The following is a 16,162-nucleotide window of genomic DNA, read 5'->3' on the forward strand; positions in this document are numbered from 1 at the left end:
TCCTTAGTTACAGTATCAGCTGCACCAATTGATGCCATGTTGGTTTCTCGGAAATGAAAACTCCCAAGGTGCTACTGCAACTGCGGAAGAGCATGATGCCCAATGACACCTAAAACAATGAGTAAGCATGTGCAATGCTTTCCAATTGCCCTGGTTCCAAACAATTTATTTTCTTGAGCTATGAAAGCCGTTCCAAACACGCCCATGAAACTCGCAGTGGAAAATCTCATGTTTGCTTGTACTTACGACAGAAGGTAGCATTCCTCCAAGCATCTATCTCAGCTCCCCTGGACCGACAGGCATCCGCGTAAGACTGCAGACTTTTGCAGAGGGAGTCAGGATCCATTTGCAATTCACACTGGTCATAAAAGCAGCCGCTGAAGTAAATGGTAGGATCTAGCACCCGGTGGCACTTTTTAAATGGGCCATTCACATCTGTCAGGAGACCACAGAAAGCACTGCTGGCAATGATTTGCTTATCACTCTCGTCGCAGACTGGATCATGGCCCGTTCCTGGAAGACAACTGAGAGAAAAGAGAGAAGTCCTTGGTTTGTTGGGTGGCTTTCCCTTGACATTTGATACTTATCAGAGAATTCCACCATGAGAGCTACAAACCTGGTGTGATTGGAGACCTGCCAGCTGTTGCCAAGGCTGGTAGAGTCTGCCTCCAGCACCCCATCTGGATTCAGAAAGTCGTCTGCTGCGTTCCCGTTGTAGTTCCCACACATCCCACAAACCTTCTCTTTAAAGGAGCTCAGAAGAGTCACTTCCACTCGATGGTTCCCATCAAACTTCACGGTCAACCCAAAGTCTGTGCTGACCACGACATAAAGCCCGCTGGAGGAGATTTGCACACCCGACGATGGGGCAAAGGGGATGACAATCTCTCCCTTTCCATTCACCTAGACATGAAGAAGGTAAGCCCTGCTTGTAAATAAATGATCTTCCAAGCTCATTCTCAGCAAGCTACTCGGCCTCCCTCCCTGAACCTACCTTCACGACTCCCCCTTTCTCTAGTGTTATCCTCACGCCATAAACATCAACATCCACATATTGGACATAGGACACGCGAGTGTTGCCTCCTCTGTGCTCATTCGCTGCTTCCACATTGAAGTAGGGCAGCGTGCTGTTTCCATCACACAGCTTGGACAGGGTGTAGGCGCAGGTCCCCATGAAGTGATGGGTTTGTTTATCAAAGGTGTAGTAGTGTGGGTCCCCTGACACCACACAGGACTCTGGGGGGCAAAGCACAATAAATCACAGCTTTAATTCAATCACTTCCACAATCGCTTCTCGTCCTGTTAGCATCGGACAACTTGGTTTGGAAACATTCGTTCCAGGCCTGAGCTTTTCACCGGCCACCAGCCATCGTGATTAGAATACTTCCTATTGTACCTGCTGCCTGGATTTCCTGATGGGAATTATGCTATTCACCTAGAGAGACAAGATTTGAAGGCCAAGACAATAACAGGGTTCAAAAAAGAACTAGATAAGTTCATAGAGAATGAGTCCATCAATGGCTATTGGCCAGGATGAGCAGGGATGGTGTCCTTAGCCTCTGTTTGCTAGAGGCTGGGAATAGGCCACAGAGGATGGATCACTTGATGATTACCAGTTCTGTTCATTCCCTCTGGGGCACCTGGCATTGGCCGCTGTCAGAAGACAGGATACTGGGCTAGATGGACCTTTGGTCTGACCCAGTATGGCCGTTCTTATGTTAATAGGGGTGAGGTAATATCTTTTATTGGGCCAACTTCTGTCAGTGAGAGAGACAAGATCTTGAGTATACACAATGCTCTCTTCAGCTCTGCCAGACTAACTCAGAGTGTCACTGTAGAATAGAAGCTGAAATGTCCAACACTTGTCTCTCTCACGAACAAACGTTAGTCCAATAAAGATATGACCTCACCTCCTTTGTCTCTCCAATATCCTGGGATCGAGACGGCTACAACCACACTGTTATTCACCTAGATGATTTCTACACCTTTGGGACATGTTTTGCCCTTATATTTATATAGAATAGGAGCAGAAGAGCTGTGCGGAATCTGACGATCAGTGTGACATGCTAATTAATTGTCATTTATGGCAGAGAAATTCACCTGAACTTGGCAACGGAGGTGACGTGGTGGTTCCTGTAGAAGAGGGAGTGGTGACTGATGTGGGGCTCACTGTTGATGTCGGTCCATCGCCTACAATGAGACTATGTTATAGAAATTTGCTGCAACTCACATCTTCTTGGTCCAGACAATGGTAACGCTGACCATTATTACCACGTAGCCCTGTCCATAAAAACAGGAACTCTGACGTGATGCACTGTACCTGGGCAATATCCGTCTACGAGAGATACATCATCCACTGCTACGTCACTGCGGAAATCTTCACCCCGCATCCCCTCCAGGAGGATCTAGGGGAAGGGGAAGTTGCCAGAGTTAGTTTGTTTCACATTCATTAGATCTTCATTCAAAGCCCCATCATTATAAGAGCCAAGGCAAATGCTTTCACCTACCTGCATATCTCCTCTGTTATACACAGTGACTGCTGCAAAGTTCCACCTATCGCCCTTATTTCCTGTCTCTGACCACACCAGACGGGGTGCTCCATCCTCAGTGACATAAACTCTCAGTGCCATTGCATGAGCCACTCCGTACATGTGATACCAGAAGCGGAAACAATGGGCTCCATTGGCACTGCACACAGGGCCCTCCAAGTGAGCCACAGCTCCAGAGCTGGCCTCGCTCCCTTGCAGGTAGATGAAGTAACCATCTGAAACAAACCGTGTGTTACAAAGGAATGTACATGCCTTAGGCCATGGCAAACAATGACAACACTCCTGACAGCATAAACACCACAGGCACATTTAGATCCTTAACGTAACACAAGCGATATGGAATTCTGTTTCCAATGGGTCTGAGGAAAGCACACACAACTCCATGAGAGACTCCAGACAGTGCTCTCAGCTATTTCCTTTCTATTTGTTTATCCAGTCATCTAGGTTCCTTGCTTTGCAGCCTACAGGGAGATTTTTTTTTTCTTGTAAGAGCCGGTTTCTGCTAAAGAAATTATCTGCTCTCTTCCAAAAGTCACTGATTTGTTGTGATGTCGTATTTTCACCCTCGATACCATTACTCCTATAGTAATCCAAGGGCGCATGTTCATCTGAATGGGAGTCTTCTCACTGACCCCAAGAGCTGGTTTTTGCTAAAGAAATTATCCGCTCTCTTCCAATGAAGAAAGTTACTAATATTTTGTGATGTCAAATTGACCCCACTGGGCTCTGGATCTGCCCCTAGAGGCATCGACTCTGTATTTGACCCAAAGGCCCTTCCAGCCTGCTCCTGAATTGCTTTCCTGCCGGCCCCGTCGTTATACAACAGAGCTAGGTGTAGGCTGCAGTCCCTACCTCCTGTAGTGTGGTCGTACGAGGGTCCTGTGTTTGGCGAGGAGGTTGGCCCTCGGTGTCGTTTCCAATCCAAGCTGTCAGAGACTGACTGTGTCCAGTCACAGAAGTCAGTGTCAAATGAACAGGACATGTTACAATGAGCTGGGGGAACTGGAAAACGAACAGAAGAGAGGTGATATTTCCTGTGATGATCCCAAAGGAGGCTTCTCCCTGTCTCCCAACACTAGCTCCCGGAGCAGGAACTTGCTACACACCTGTCACGTCCGTGGTAGTGAATGATGTCGAAGGCTCCACAGTGGAATTGGTGGCTGCTATGGGAACAGAGATCAAACAGTCCGTCAATGTCATATGTGTGTGTAATGTCATATTGTACCCATGTGGCAGTATCGGGGCGGGGAGATTATTATATTACTGCTATTAATATGAAATAGTTCTATATCCCACCATGGCTGTGCCTTAAAAGTAAGTCACAAAAACTGTTAACACGTAAGAGATCTGTTATGAAGGAAAAGGGATCATACAGAGCTTCTCTCAGGAAATCAGAGACAGAGCTTCTCAAACCGAATCAATAAACTGCCTGTATTGCGAGGAAACAACTAAAACCAAAGGACTTTCTCCCTCAGACTGCAGACATTTTAAAGTATAGCATTTGCCAAGTGGAAGTAGCTATAGCTAATATGCCAGGACAAAAAAGCCAGGAAAAGTAGCACTCAGAAGAAACCTGCAGCCAGAGAGGAAACGTAGGAAAAACATTGGTAAAGGGCTTTTCTTGCTCCCCTGTGGGTACAGCCAGTACAATTGTATTCGAGATGTTCTTATCGGCAAGAAAATTGACACCTTCTACCTTCTAAATACTCATCCCCACAAATGCCGTGGGCATTTAATTTGGCACATACACATCTACTGATACTAGGGTGACCCGATGTCTCAATTTTATAGGGACAGTCCTGATTTTGGGTCTTTTTCTTATATAGGCACCCATTACCCCCTCCACCCCTGTCCCGATTTTTCATATTTGCTGTCTGGTCACCCTAACTGATACCAGCTGAAATTTACCGCAGATAGTGTCTGCAGCCCATTCTCCCAGAGCGACTCCTGCCGCTGCACAGGCTGCCGCATAGGATTCCAGATCATTGCAGAGCTGCTCAGAGCTTCCTCCTGTGGCACACTGGTCATAGACACAGCTCTCAAAGTACAGAGCGGATGGCACCGCAGAATGGCACGGTGCGAATGGGCCCTCGCGGTCCGTTAGGATTCTGCACCGTTCCTCGGCTGCCTGCTGCTCGGAGGGAGTGCACGTTACAGGTGGGACGATAGTTGAATTGCAACTAAAATACAAAAAGCAGAAGGGTTAAATACTCAGAAAAGCGCAGTGATAGTGATAAGGCTGAATCGGACTCCAGGCAGCCACAGCTACTCTAAAGCAACCCAATTCCCAGCTTAACACAAAACAAAAACATAAACACCTGTGTTCATGGAATAAAACTAGAGATGAGACCAAAATAAAACTCTGGATCCAAACTCCCCTCCACCTTGTGAAGTTTACCAGTTGGATTAATGTTCAGGTTGGTATCATTGTATATGGGTGATTCCAATATACGTACCCAAGTCTCAGTGATTCCAAGGACAGCAGGTTCCCTTAATTTCCTAATTAAATATATGGCCATACTATATATCCCTCTACTCACGGCCACTCGTCGTCAGGCACCCTCCAGCTGGCTCCAAATTCATTGACGTCTGCCACCACGACCCCATCAGGTCTCCTGAAGTCGTCCTGCTGGGTCCCCGTGTACGTCCCACACAATCCGCACAGTCTCCCTTTGTACTTCTCAGTCACTCTTACAAAGAGCTCGTGGTCCCCGTTGAACTGCAGCTGGATGCCCACGTTGGTTGTAACTTGTACGTAGCGTCCGATGAGTGAAACGGTCACTCCAGGAAGAGGAGTTTCAGGGAGAGAGGCCAGGGCACCATTAATCTGAATGGGAAAGAAAGACGGAATGAAACTGGGAAGAAGCACCAGAGTGAAAAGTGTATGTTCTGCACTGTTACGTTCCCAAAGACCCTTTGTTTTTTGGATCTTGCACATATGAAGAAAAATATTCTGGGGCACAGACTTTTCTAGACATGGCATATGAAAAATATAAACAAAAACCATTTGTAGAACATTTCTTGGCTTTTAAAAAGCACTGGAATTTATGGAAATATTTACCACATCAAAACCACTCAAGCCCTCTAGCGTTTTCAGGGATCTTCTCTGCACCTTCTCCCCTTTTCGTAAATTCTTTTAAAAATGTGAGCACCAGAACTGGTGTCCGCAGGCCTCTGCTATCAGTCACGGGAATGCCACACTCACGGGTAAAATCACCTCCCTGCTTCAACTCACTACTTCCCTTGGTGCGTACGTCCCCAAAACTACATTTTGTCTGAGTGGGCCCCGCTTACCAGGATCCAGATGGCTCTGTGTGACTGCCCTGTCCTGGTCATTATTTTACTACGTCCTCAATCTTTGTGTCATCCGCTATTTGAACCAGCTCTCCATTTATATTTGCTTTCAGATCATTGATAGAAATACTGATTAGTGCCAGGTCTAGAACTGATCCCTGCAGAACCCCAATAGATGTCACCCCAAATGATGATGATGATTCCCCACATCATTACCAGGGTCACACCACTTGTCACTTTTAACTCTTGGCCCAACTTTCTCACTTTCCAGTCTTCTGGGATTTCCCTGGTAGTCCAAGATTTATTAAAAATGAATCTCAGTGGGCCAGAGATCTCTCTCAGCCATTTGAGAACTCTTGGCTGCAAGTGATCAGGGCCTCCGGATTTAAAAACCTTTGTCTCCAGTACATGCTCTTTTACACCCTCTTTAGTTATGAATGGCCTGGAAAGAAATTCACTATTCTCAGGCAATATGAATCTCCAATCACGTCACTTCACTAATCACTGGGAGGCGAGAATGAATTTTTATGCTGACTTTACAGATAGGTGCACTGAGATACAGAGAGGGGAAGCGGGTCACCCAAGCTCAGACAGTAATCAGGACTCCTGACTCCAAGTTCCTAATTCAAATCTCTAGACAGTGTTTGCTGACCTGGATTCTAAGATAGCAAGGGGTCTATTTCCCCTAAGGCACTGAGAGTTTAAGACAGACTGTAGGCTGGTTAAAGCAGATTCACATGACATGAAATGCACACAATGGAATACATTTGGATTAGGATGAGAAAGGTGCTTACGTAGACAATTCCTTTCTTTCCGAGTGCAATGTGGATGCCATCCAGAGTGAGGGCGACGGAGTTAATGGCTGTCCAGCTGGGGCTGCCACGGTGTTCATTTCGGGTGGTAACCCTAAAGCTGCCAGAGGCGTTATTGCAGGTCTCCACCACAGTGTAGTTGCAGGCACCCTGGAAGTGGTGAAGTTTCCCATCAAAGGTGGTGTAATGTGGGTCACCGTAGATGTGGCAGGTAGTGGTGCCAGCTGGATAACATCCCCGCAGGCCAGTTTGAATCTTGCAGATCTCATCTGGACCACAAGACAGCTCACTGCACGTCATGTTGCCATTTCCCAGACACTCACACCGGCTCGTGCAGTTCTCCGTCACGACGCTCTCTCCTTCCTGCAGAGAGACACAGGCAAGAAATACATAAACGAATGCCATTAAAGAGGGTGATGCTGGCAGATAAGTTTGCCACCTGGTGCACTCAGGTCAGTGGTTTCACTCACGCTGTAGTATCTGTCCTGGAACACACAGCCGCACTTGTCCTCCGGCACACAGGTGCCTCCGCTGAGAACGAATCCAGAATTACACGCGCAGCCCTCGACACAGGGCTTGCTGCAGTTCTCGGGGGCGAGGCGGTCCAGACATGTGGCAGGGCAGGCAGTCATACAAGGCTCGTAGTGGCTGTTGGGAGCAGAGCACGTGGGAGCTGCAAGTGTAACAAGCGGAAGAGAATTAGAACCAACAAAGCCCCATCGGAAACACACCCCACAGGGAGACAGTCGCGCTGACAAGGGTTCTTCACAATCACGTCAGGTCATTAAAGTACAAATTTGGTTGCTGAACAACGACTGGATGCTCCAGATTTGCTACTCACGGCAGAAGGTGGCATTTCTCCAGGGGGGGAGCATCACCCCAGCTTCCCGACACGCATCAGCGTAAGTCGCCAGAGCGCTACACAGGAGCGCCTCACTCCCATTCAGCGCACAGAGGTCATAGACACAGCTCTCAAAGATGCTCTCAGGATTGATCACGGAGTGGCAGATCCCAAAGGGGCCAGGCCTCTTGGTTATCATGCCACAGAATCTGTCTGTTCTGTAGAGGTTCTCCTGGTCTGCAGTGCAGATGTCATCGGGTGGGACAATGACATCACAAAAAGGATCGTCATCCTTGACACGCCAGCTGTTTCCCAGCTCATTAGAGTTCTTGGCTTGCTGCCCATCTGGCATCATATAGTCATCCTCTCTCCGATTGTTAAAGTTACCGCACATGCCACAGGTCCTGTTGAAATAGGTGGTGGGCACCTTCACTTCCACCGAGTGATCGGTGTCATAGGAAACCCTCAGTCTGAAATCTGTCTCTAGGATAACGTAGCGTCCACTCCTGCTCACTGTGATTGACCCACCAGCTGCGCGGACAGGAAGGGTTGTTAACACCTCATTGACCTAATGGGAAAAGGAAGGAAACATGCCACGTGATTTCCCCAGAGTGAGGCCCTACGACATTGTAAGGGAGAAATTAGCCATCAAATTGACTCATTCATTGCAAATAGTCATCTAAAGTTTGAAAGACCAGGAGTCACGGATTCCTGTTCAACAGAGGAGAGTGACAAACGGTCACCTGTACAGAAGGACACAGAACAAAGCTCAATCCCGATCTGGAATTCCCCTACTGAGGAAATGCTCCTTACCAGCACTTGGCTCGGATGGTTTCTGAGAATTTCTATGTGTTGTCCATAAACCTCCACCAGGACTTTCTGCACATAGGACACAGTGGGGTTCCCGCGATGCTCGTTCTTGGCTTCTACGTTGAAATAAGGCAGAGAGCTGGAGTTGGTGCACACTTTGGCCAGTGTGTAGGTGCAGACCCCCATGAAGTGGTGAGTCTCTCTGTCAAACGTGTTGTAATGAGGGTCGTTGTGGACTCGGCAGATCCCGTACGTCTCACGGTAGCAGCCAGGTTCCCCGTTCTGAACCCCACAGTAATAATCGGCTGGGCAGGCTGCGTTAGAGCAGGTTACTTTGCTCCCCCGAGAGGGACATGTGCATTTAGAGGAGCAGGTGTCATCGGTCCAGAATTCAGCGCCAACAGGGTAGTGTTTGCCGTTGTGCCAGCACCCGCACTGACTGCTGGGGACACAGCCATCGTTGTAGAGAAGATAACCACTGTCGCACACGCATCCTTCCACACACGGCAGGCTGCAGCTGGCAGGAGCCATCGGGTTGACACAGGTGGCAGGGCAGGCTGCTGTGCATGCTTCATAGTGACTGTTGGCTGGACAGTCAATTGCTGCAGAAAACAAAACCTTTCTAATTAGATGAGGAAGTATTATACTAATCAATGCTCTTTGCCCTCTGATCACATGCCAATTATTTCATATGCAGTGCGATGATATGCCAGCTTCAGTTCTCCTTAGTTACAGTATCAGCTGCACCAATTGATGCCATGTTGGTTTCTCGGAAATGAAAACTCCCAAGGTGCTACTGCAACTGCGGAAGAGCATGATGCCCAATGACACCTAAAACAATGAGTAAGCATGTGCAATGCTTTCCAATTGCCCTGGTTCCAAACAATTTATTTTCTTGAGCTATGAAAGCCGTTCCAAACACGCCCATGAAACTCGCAGTGGAAAATCTCATGTTTGCTTGTACTTACGACAGAAGGTAGCATTCCTCCAAGCATCTATCTCAGCTCCCCTGGACCGACAGGCATCCGCGTAAGACTGCAGACTTTTGCAGAGGGAGTCAGGATCCATTTGCAATTCACACTGGTCATAAAAGCAGCCGCTGAAGTAAATGGTAGGATCTAGCACCCGGTGGCACTTTTTAAATGGGCCATTCACATCTGTCAGGAGACCACAGAAAGCACTGCTGGCAATGATTTGCTTATCACTCTCGTCGCAGACTGGATCATGGCCCGTTCCTGGAAGACAACTGAGAGAAAAGAGAGAAGTCCTTGCTTTGTTGGGTGGCTTTCCCTTGACATTTGATACTTATCAGAGAATTCCACCATGAGAGCTACAAACCTGGTGTGATTGGAGACCTGCCAGCTGTTGCCAAGGCTGGTAGAGTCTGCCTCCAGCACCCCATCTGGATTCAGAAAGTCGTCTGCTGCGTTCCCGTTGTAGTTCCCACACATCCCACAAACCTTCTCTTTAAAGGAGCTCAGAAGAGTCACTTCCACTCGATGGTTCCCATCAAACTTCACGGTCAACCCAAAGTCTGTGCTGACCACGACATAAAGCCCGCTGGAGGAGATTTGCACACCCGACGATGGGGCAAAGGGGATGACGATCTCTCCCTTTCCATTCACCTAGACATGAAGAAGGTAAGCCCTGCTTGTAAATAAATGATCTTCCAAGCTCATTCTCAGCAAGCTACTCGGCCTCCCTCCCTGAACCTACCTTCACGACTCCCCCTTTCTCTAGTGTTATCCTCATGCCATAAACATCAACATCCACATATTGGACATAGGACACGCGAGTGTTGCCTCCTCTGTGCTCATTCGCTGCTTCCACATTGAAGTAGGGCAGCGTGCTGTTTCCATCACACAGCTTGGACAGGGTGTAGGCGCAGGTCCCCATGAAGTGATGGGTTTGTTTATCAAAGGTGTAGTAGTGAGGGTCCCCTGACACCACACAGGACTCTGGGGGGCAAAGCACAATAAATCACAGCTTTAATTCAATCACTTCCACAATGGCTTCTCGTCCTGTTAGCGTCGGACAACTTGGTTTGGAAACATTCGTTCCAGGCCTGAGCTTTTCACCGGCCACCAGCCATCGTGATTAGAATACTTCCTATTGTACCTGCTGCCTGGATTTCCTGATGGGAATTATGCTATTCACCTAGAGAGACAAGATTTGAAGGCCAAGACTATAACAGGGTTCAAAAAAGAACTAGATAAGTTCATAGAGAATGAGTCCATCAATGGCTATTGGCCAGGATGAGCAGGGATGGTGTCCCTAGCCTCTGTTTGCCAGAGGCTGGGAATGGGCGACAGAGGATGGATAACTTGATGATTACCGGTTCTGTTCATTCCCTCTGGGGCACCTGGCATTGGCCGCTGTCAGAAGACAGGATACTGGGCTAGATGGACCTTTGGTCTGACCCAGTATGGCCGTTCTTATGTTAATAGGGGTGAGGTAATATCTTTTATTGGGCCAACTTCTGTCAGTGAGAGAGACAAGATCTTGAGTATACACAATGCTCTCTTCAGCTCTGCCAGACTAACTCAGAGTGTCACTGTAGAATAGAAGCTGAAATGTCCAACACTTGTCTCTCTCACGAACAAACGTTAGTCCAATAAAGATATGACCTCACCTCCTTTGTCTCTCCAATATCCTGGGATCGAGATGGCTACAACCACACTGTTATTCACCTAGATGATTTCTACACCTTTGGGACATGTTTTGCCCTCACATTTATACAGAATAGGAGCAGAAGAGCTGTGCGGAATCTGACGATCAGTGTGACATGCTAATTAATTGTCATTTATGGCAGAGAAATTCACCTGAACTTGGCAACGGAGGTGACGTGGTGGTTCCTGTAGAAGAGGGAGTGGTGACTGATGTGGGGCTCACTGTTGATGTCGGTCCATCGCCTACAATGAGACTATGTTATAGAAATTTGCTGCAACTCACATCTTCTTGGTCCAGACAATGGTAACGCTGACCATTATTACCACGTAGCCCTGTCCATAAAAACAGGAACTCTGACGTGATGCACTGTACCTGGGCAATATCCGTCTACGAGAGATACATCATCCACTGCTACGTCACTGCGGAAATCTTCACCCCGCATCCCCTCCAGGAGGATCTAGGGGAAGGGGAAGTTGCCAGAGTTAGTTTGTTTCACATTCATTAGATCTTCATTAAAAGCCCCATCATTATAAGAGCCAAGGCAAATGCTTTCACCTACCTGCATATCTCCTCTGTTATACACAGTGACTGCTGCAAAGTTCCACCTATCGCCCTTATTTCCTGTCTCTGACCACACCAGACGGGGTGCTCCATCCTCAGTGACATAAACTCTCAGTGCCATTGCATGAGCCACTCCGTACATGTGATACCAGAAGCGGAAACAATGGGCTCCATTGGCACTGCACACAGGGCCCTCCAAGTGAGCCACAGCTCCAGAGCTTGCCTCGCTCCCTTGCAGGTAGATGAAGTAACCATCTGAAACAAACCGTGTGTTACAAAGGAATGTACATGCCTTAGGCCATGGCAAACAATGACAACACTCCTGACAGCATAAACACCACAGGCACATTTAGATCCTTAACGTAACACAAGCGATATGGAATTCTGTTTCCAATGGGTCTGAGGAAAGCACACACAACTCCATGAGAGACTCCAGACAGTGCTCTCAGCTATTTCCTTTCTATTTGTTTATCCAGTCATCTAGGTTCCTTGCTTTGCAGCCTACAGGGAGATTTTTTTTTTCTTGTAAGAGCTGGTTTCTGCTAAAGAAATTATCTGCTCTCTTCCAAAAGTCACTGATTTGTTGTGATGTCGTATTTTCACCCTCGATACCATTACTCCTATAGTAATCCAAGGGCGCATGTTCATCTGAATGGGAGTCTTCTCACTGACCCCAAGAGCTGGTTTTTGCTAAAGAAATTATCCGCTCTCTTCCAATGAAGAAAGTTACTAATATTTTGTGATGTCAAATTGACCCCACTGGGCTCTGGATCTGCCCCTAGAGGCATCGACTCTGTATTTGACCCAAAGGCCCTTCCAGCCTGCTCCTGAATTGCTTTCCTGCCGGCCCCGTCATTATACAACAGAGCTAGGTGTAGGCTGCAGTCCCTACCTCCTGTAGTGTGGTCGTACGAGGGTCCTGTGTTTGGCGAGGAGGTTGGCCCTCGGTGTCGTTTCCAATCCAAGCTGTCAGAGACTGACTGTGTCCAGTCACAGAAGTCAGTGTCAAATGAACAGGACATGTTACAATGAGCTGGGGGAACTGGAAAACGAACAGAAGAGAGGTGATATTTCCTGTGATGATCCCAAAGGAGGTTTCTCCCTGTCTCCCAACACTAGCTCCCGGAGCAGGAACTTGCTACACACCTGTCACGTCCGTGGTAGTGAATGATGTCGAAGGCTCCACAGTGGAAGTGGTGGCTGCTAGGGGAATAGAGAAAATCATGTTAAGAGATGAAACAATTAGTCAATGTCAGTATGTGTGTAATGTCATATTGTACCCATGTGGGCGTATCAGTGGAGGATAGTACATTATTGCTATTAATATGAAATATTTCTATATCCGACTATGCCTTAAAAGTAAGACACAAAAACAGTTTAAAAGTTTCATCTACTAGAATGAGACAATGTCATAGTGATTTGCTGTAATTCACATCATCTTCTTCTAGACAGTATTAATGCTGATGATTATTACCAACTATATCCCTGTCCATAAAAAGAGGAGCTCTGACATGTGTACTGCCCGATTGCTCACCACACAAACAAGATTCAGCTGTATTGTTTTAAATCATCCCAGAATATTATGTTTTGTAAACATGTCTCCAATAAGTCTCTTTATGAATGGAAATATCAAGAAAATAATACACGCCCCTAAAATGTGGTGTGGTTCATTTCGATGAGATACATTCTAACAGCACCTCTTTACTTACCACAGACTGTCTCTTTTCTCCAGTCTCCCAGACTTATACCTCTACCTTCACATGCTGCAGCATACGCGTCTAAGGATGAGCAAAACTGTTCGGTATTTCCTCCTGTGGCACACTGGTCGTAGACACAGCTCTCAAAGTACAGCTGAGGGGGGATATACCAATGGCAAGCTTCGAAAGGCCCTCCACTTGCCAAAATAACTTTGCAGAATTCTTCATATTCATACTCATGCACAGGGTTGCAGGCTGGTGGTATAACAGGAACTGGATCACAGCTGTGTTGACAAGGGATAAATGTCAGATCTGGTATGTGTTGAGCATTTCTGTTTCAGTATTCAGCAAGGGCATGATTCTGCAAGGAGTTCCCTCAACTCCCGCTGAAACCTATGTGCCCAATTCTGTGAGCTGCTAAGCGCTCTCAACTAGATGTTGACTTCAGTGGAAGCTGATGATGCTCATAATCTTGCAGGATCAGGGCAGATGGGCCAGATTCGCAGAGGCAAGAAGGGACCATTAGATAATCTAGTCTGACTTCCTGCACATTACAGGCCATAGAATTTCACTCAGTTACCCCTGCATTGATCCCAATAACTTGTGTTTGGCTAAAGTATATAATCTAGAATGGCATCCAGTCTTGATCTGAAGATGTCAAGAGACGGAGAAAGACTGTCTAGCTATTTGGATCAATGTAGAATTTCTACAGACCTGGATTCTCTCGCATACCCCGGGCTTAATTTGTAATGAAAGATGTGCCAGGACTCAAGCAATTAGGTCCTGGGGCTCAAGCAATTTCTTTTACTTTCATAACTGATGCAGCAAAAGAAGGCTGAGGGGGGATATGATGGCTCTTTATAAATATATCAGAGGGATAAATATTAGGGAGGGAGAGGAATTATTTAAGCTTAGTACCAATGTGGACACAAGAACAAATGGATATAAACTGGACACTAGGAAGTTTAGACTTGAAATTAGAAACGAAGGTTTCTAACCATTAGAGGAGTGAAGTTCTGGAACAGCCTTCCAAGGGGAGTAGTGGGGGCAAAAGACATATCTGGCTTTAAGACTAAGCTTGATAAGTTTATGGAGGGGATGGTATGATGGGATAGCCTAATTTGGCAATTAATTTGGCAACTGATCTTTGATTATCAGCAGGTAAGTATGCCCAGTGGTCTGTGATGGGATGGGGTGGGATCTGAGTTACTACACAGAATTCTTTCCTGGGTGCTGGCTGGTGAGTCTTGCTCACATGCTCAGGGTTTAACTGATCGCCATATTTGGGGTTGGGAAGGAATTTTCCTCCAGGGCAGATTGGCAGAGGCCATGAAGGTTTTTTGCCTTCCTCTGCAGCATGGGGCACGGGTCACTTGCTGGAGGATTCTCTGCAGCTTGAGGTCTTCAAACCACAATTTGAGGACTTCAATAACTCAGACATAGGTTAGGGGTTTGTTACGGGAGTGGGTGGGTGAGATTCTGTGGCCTGCACTGTGCAGAAGGTCAGACTAGATGATCATAATGGTCCCTTCTGACCTTAAAGTCTATGAGTCTATGAGCAAGCCCAGAGATGCCAGGGCTATGAACTGCCAAGCCTAGAGGTGCTGGGGATAAACCCTGGCAAGCGCCAGCACAAATTAAGCACTGCTCATACTGAAACATTCTCAAAGACCAAAAACAAAGGATGAAAAAAAAAATCAAGTTCATGGCGTGGACTATGGAAATTAGTAAGTTAATATACAGGTAACATGGGCCCAGTTTTCAGTAAGGATGGGAGATTTCACACTGAAATCATCCAAACACATTGGTTATGTCTCTACTGCCTTTTAAAACTCATGGGAGCAAGTCTCAGAGCCGGGGTCTACAGCCTGGGGCTTGTGGGGATCACGCTCCGGCGCTAAAAGCAGCAGTGTCGATGTTACAGCTTGAGCTGGACCTTTGGCTCTGAAGCCCAGGGAGCAGGGTGGGCTTCAGAGCCTGACCTCCAGCCTGAGTTGCAATGTCTATACTGTTGATTTCAGTGGCGTAGTGAAAGCCTGACAGGGCCGCCCAGAGGATTCAGGGGGCCTGGGGCAAAGCAATTTTGGGGGCCCCTTCCATAAAAAAAAGTTGCAATACTATAGAATACTATATTCTCGTGGGGGCCCCTGCAGGGCCTGGGGCCTGGAGCAAATTGCCCCACTTGCCCCCCCTCTGGGCGGCCCTGAAGCCTGAGGGTGTAGACCTGGACTCTAAGATTCGCTGCCGTGGGTTTTAAAATGCCCCAAGAGTTTTCAGCTGAGTTTTTGGGCTTGTTCAAAAGTGAAAATGAAAGGAAATACGGTATGTGCAAATCTACATGATCCAAAATTGACCTCCGTGACACGAAACCACTGGCTCTAGTAATGACAAGGGTTTCCATGGAACACATATCTATACACATATCTTGTATCTTGACCTTATTCCTTTTAAGGGTCAAGTGATTTGTCTGCACTTATAGGTGTCTCCAAGTACTTACATCCAATTGTCATCCTTCACTCGCCAGCTGTTGCCAAAATTATTTGAATCCTGTTCCAGGACTCTGTCTGGTCTTAGGAAATCATCCAGCTGGTTGTCAGTGTATGTGCCACACAGGCCACACAGCTGCCCCTTAAAGCTTTCGTCAGCATGAACAAAAAGCTGTTGGTCACCATCAAACTTCACCTGAATGCCAATAGAGGTATCAATGACCACATAGGGTCCTCTTACAGCTACTGTAATTCCAGGATGCAGAGTCACAGGAAGATCAACTTGAATTCCATTCACCTAAAAAAAAAATAGCACACACAAATAGCTGAGTCAACAAAGCAATTGGTGACAAAGTCAGTGATGTCACACAAATAGCTGAGTCAACAAAGCAATTGGTGACAAAGTCAGTGATGTCTTTTGAGTATGTAAAAACTTGAGAGT

At 47.0% G+C, this 16,162-nt stretch overlaps 1 protein-coding gene across 1 annotated transcript in view; it reads right to left on the reverse strand.

The window, feature by feature from the left end:
- Nucleotides 1-16,162, reverse strand: part of LOC120372032 (IgGFc-binding protein-like) — a 93,859-nt gene that overhangs the window by 59,330 nt on the left and 18,367 nt on the right. The window contains exons 12-35 of the mRNA XM_039488715.1: nt 15,732-16,018; nt 13,247-13,518; nt 12,684-12,740; nt 12,430-12,579; nt 11,536-11,792; nt 11,349-11,433; nt 11,129-11,218; nt 10,023-10,264; nt 9,645-9,931; nt 9,275-9,552; nt 8,310-8,908; nt 7,497-8,064; nt 7,126-7,328; nt 6,638-7,018; nt 5,090-5,376; nt 4,458-4,729; nt 3,656-3,712; nt 3,402-3,551; nt 2,508-2,764; nt 2,321-2,405; nt 2,101-2,190; nt 995-1,236; nt 617-903; nt 247-524 (exon numbers count right to left, since the gene is read on the reverse strand). Coding sequence (XP_039344649.1) covers nt 247-524; nt 617-903; nt 995-1,236; nt 2,101-2,190; nt 2,321-2,405; nt 2,508-2,764; nt 3,402-3,551; nt 3,656-3,712; nt 4,458-4,729; nt 5,090-5,376; nt 6,638-7,018; nt 7,126-7,328; nt 7,497-8,064; nt 8,310-8,908; nt 9,275-9,552; nt 9,645-9,931; nt 10,023-10,264; nt 11,129-11,218; nt 11,349-11,433; nt 11,536-11,792; nt 12,430-12,579; nt 12,684-12,740; nt 13,247-13,518; nt 15,732-16,018 — 5,761 coding nt within the window. The remainder of the gene's footprint in view (nt 1-246; nt 525-616; nt 904-994; nt 1,237-2,100; nt 2,191-2,320; nt 2,406-2,507; nt 2,765-3,401; nt 3,552-3,655; nt 3,713-4,457; nt 4,730-5,089; nt 5,377-6,637; nt 7,019-7,125; nt 7,329-7,496; nt 8,065-8,309; nt 8,909-9,274; nt 9,553-9,644; nt 9,932-10,022; nt 10,265-11,128; nt 11,219-11,348; nt 11,434-11,535; nt 11,793-12,429; nt 12,580-12,683; nt 12,741-13,246; nt 13,519-15,731; nt 16,019-16,162) is intronic.

This window comes from Mauremys reevesii, linkage group 9 (assembly GCF_016161935.1).
Source record: "Mauremys reevesii isolate NIE-2019 linkage group 9, ASM1616193v1, whole genome shotgun sequence".
NCBI classification, from domain to species: Eukaryota; Metazoa; Chordata; order Testudines; family Geoemydidae; genus Mauremys; species Mauremys reevesii.